This window comes from Tupaia chinensis, unplaced genomic scaffold (assembly GCF_000334495.1).
Source record: "Tupaia chinensis unplaced genomic scaffold, TupChi_1.0 Scaffold148012_1, whole genome shotgun sequence".
NCBI classification, from domain to species: domain Eukaryota; kingdom Metazoa; phylum Chordata; class Mammalia; order Scandentia; family Tupaiidae; genus Tupaia; species Tupaia belangeri.
This window is the reverse complement of record NW_006207862.1, coordinates 426,855-427,182: the sequence shown is the minus strand read 5'-3', so window position 1 is coordinate 427,182 and position 328 is coordinate 426,855. Positions and strand designations below refer to the sequence as shown.

At 70.1% G+C, this 328-nt stretch overlaps 1 protein-coding gene across 1 annotated transcript in view; it reads left to right on the top strand.

Annotated features, from left to right (window-relative positions):
* Positions 1-31: 31 nt before the first annotated feature.
* The window catches only part of ZSWIM8 (zinc finger SWIM-type containing 8), a gene marked incomplete in the record, with an annotated part of 18,649 nt that continues 18,352 nt past the window's right edge, over positions 32-328 (top strand). Inside the window, 1 exon segment of the mRNA XM_027768915.1 lies at positions 32-239. Within this exon segment, the coding sequence (XP_027624716.1) occupies positions 32-239 (208 nt within the window).

Here is a 328-nt window from a genome sequence, read left to right as displayed (position 1 = left end):
GGGGGACCCGGCCCCGGGGGGTGCGGGCCCCATGGAGCTGATGTTCGCGGAGTGGGAGGACGGAGAGCGCTTTTCGTTCGAGGATTCGGACCGCTTTGAGGAGGATTCGCTCTGCTCCTTCATCTCCGAGGCCGAGAGCCTCTGCCAGAACTGGCGGGGATGGCGCAAACAGTCAGCGGGGCCCAATTCCCCCACCGGCGGCGGTGGCGGAGGTGGCAGTGGCGGTGCCAGAATGCGAGGTGAGCGGGAGCACGGGGAGGGGAGCAGCAGACCCTGCTCGAGGCTCGCCCGGGGGCTGTCCCGGGCCGGGGCTGTCCCGAGCTTTGAG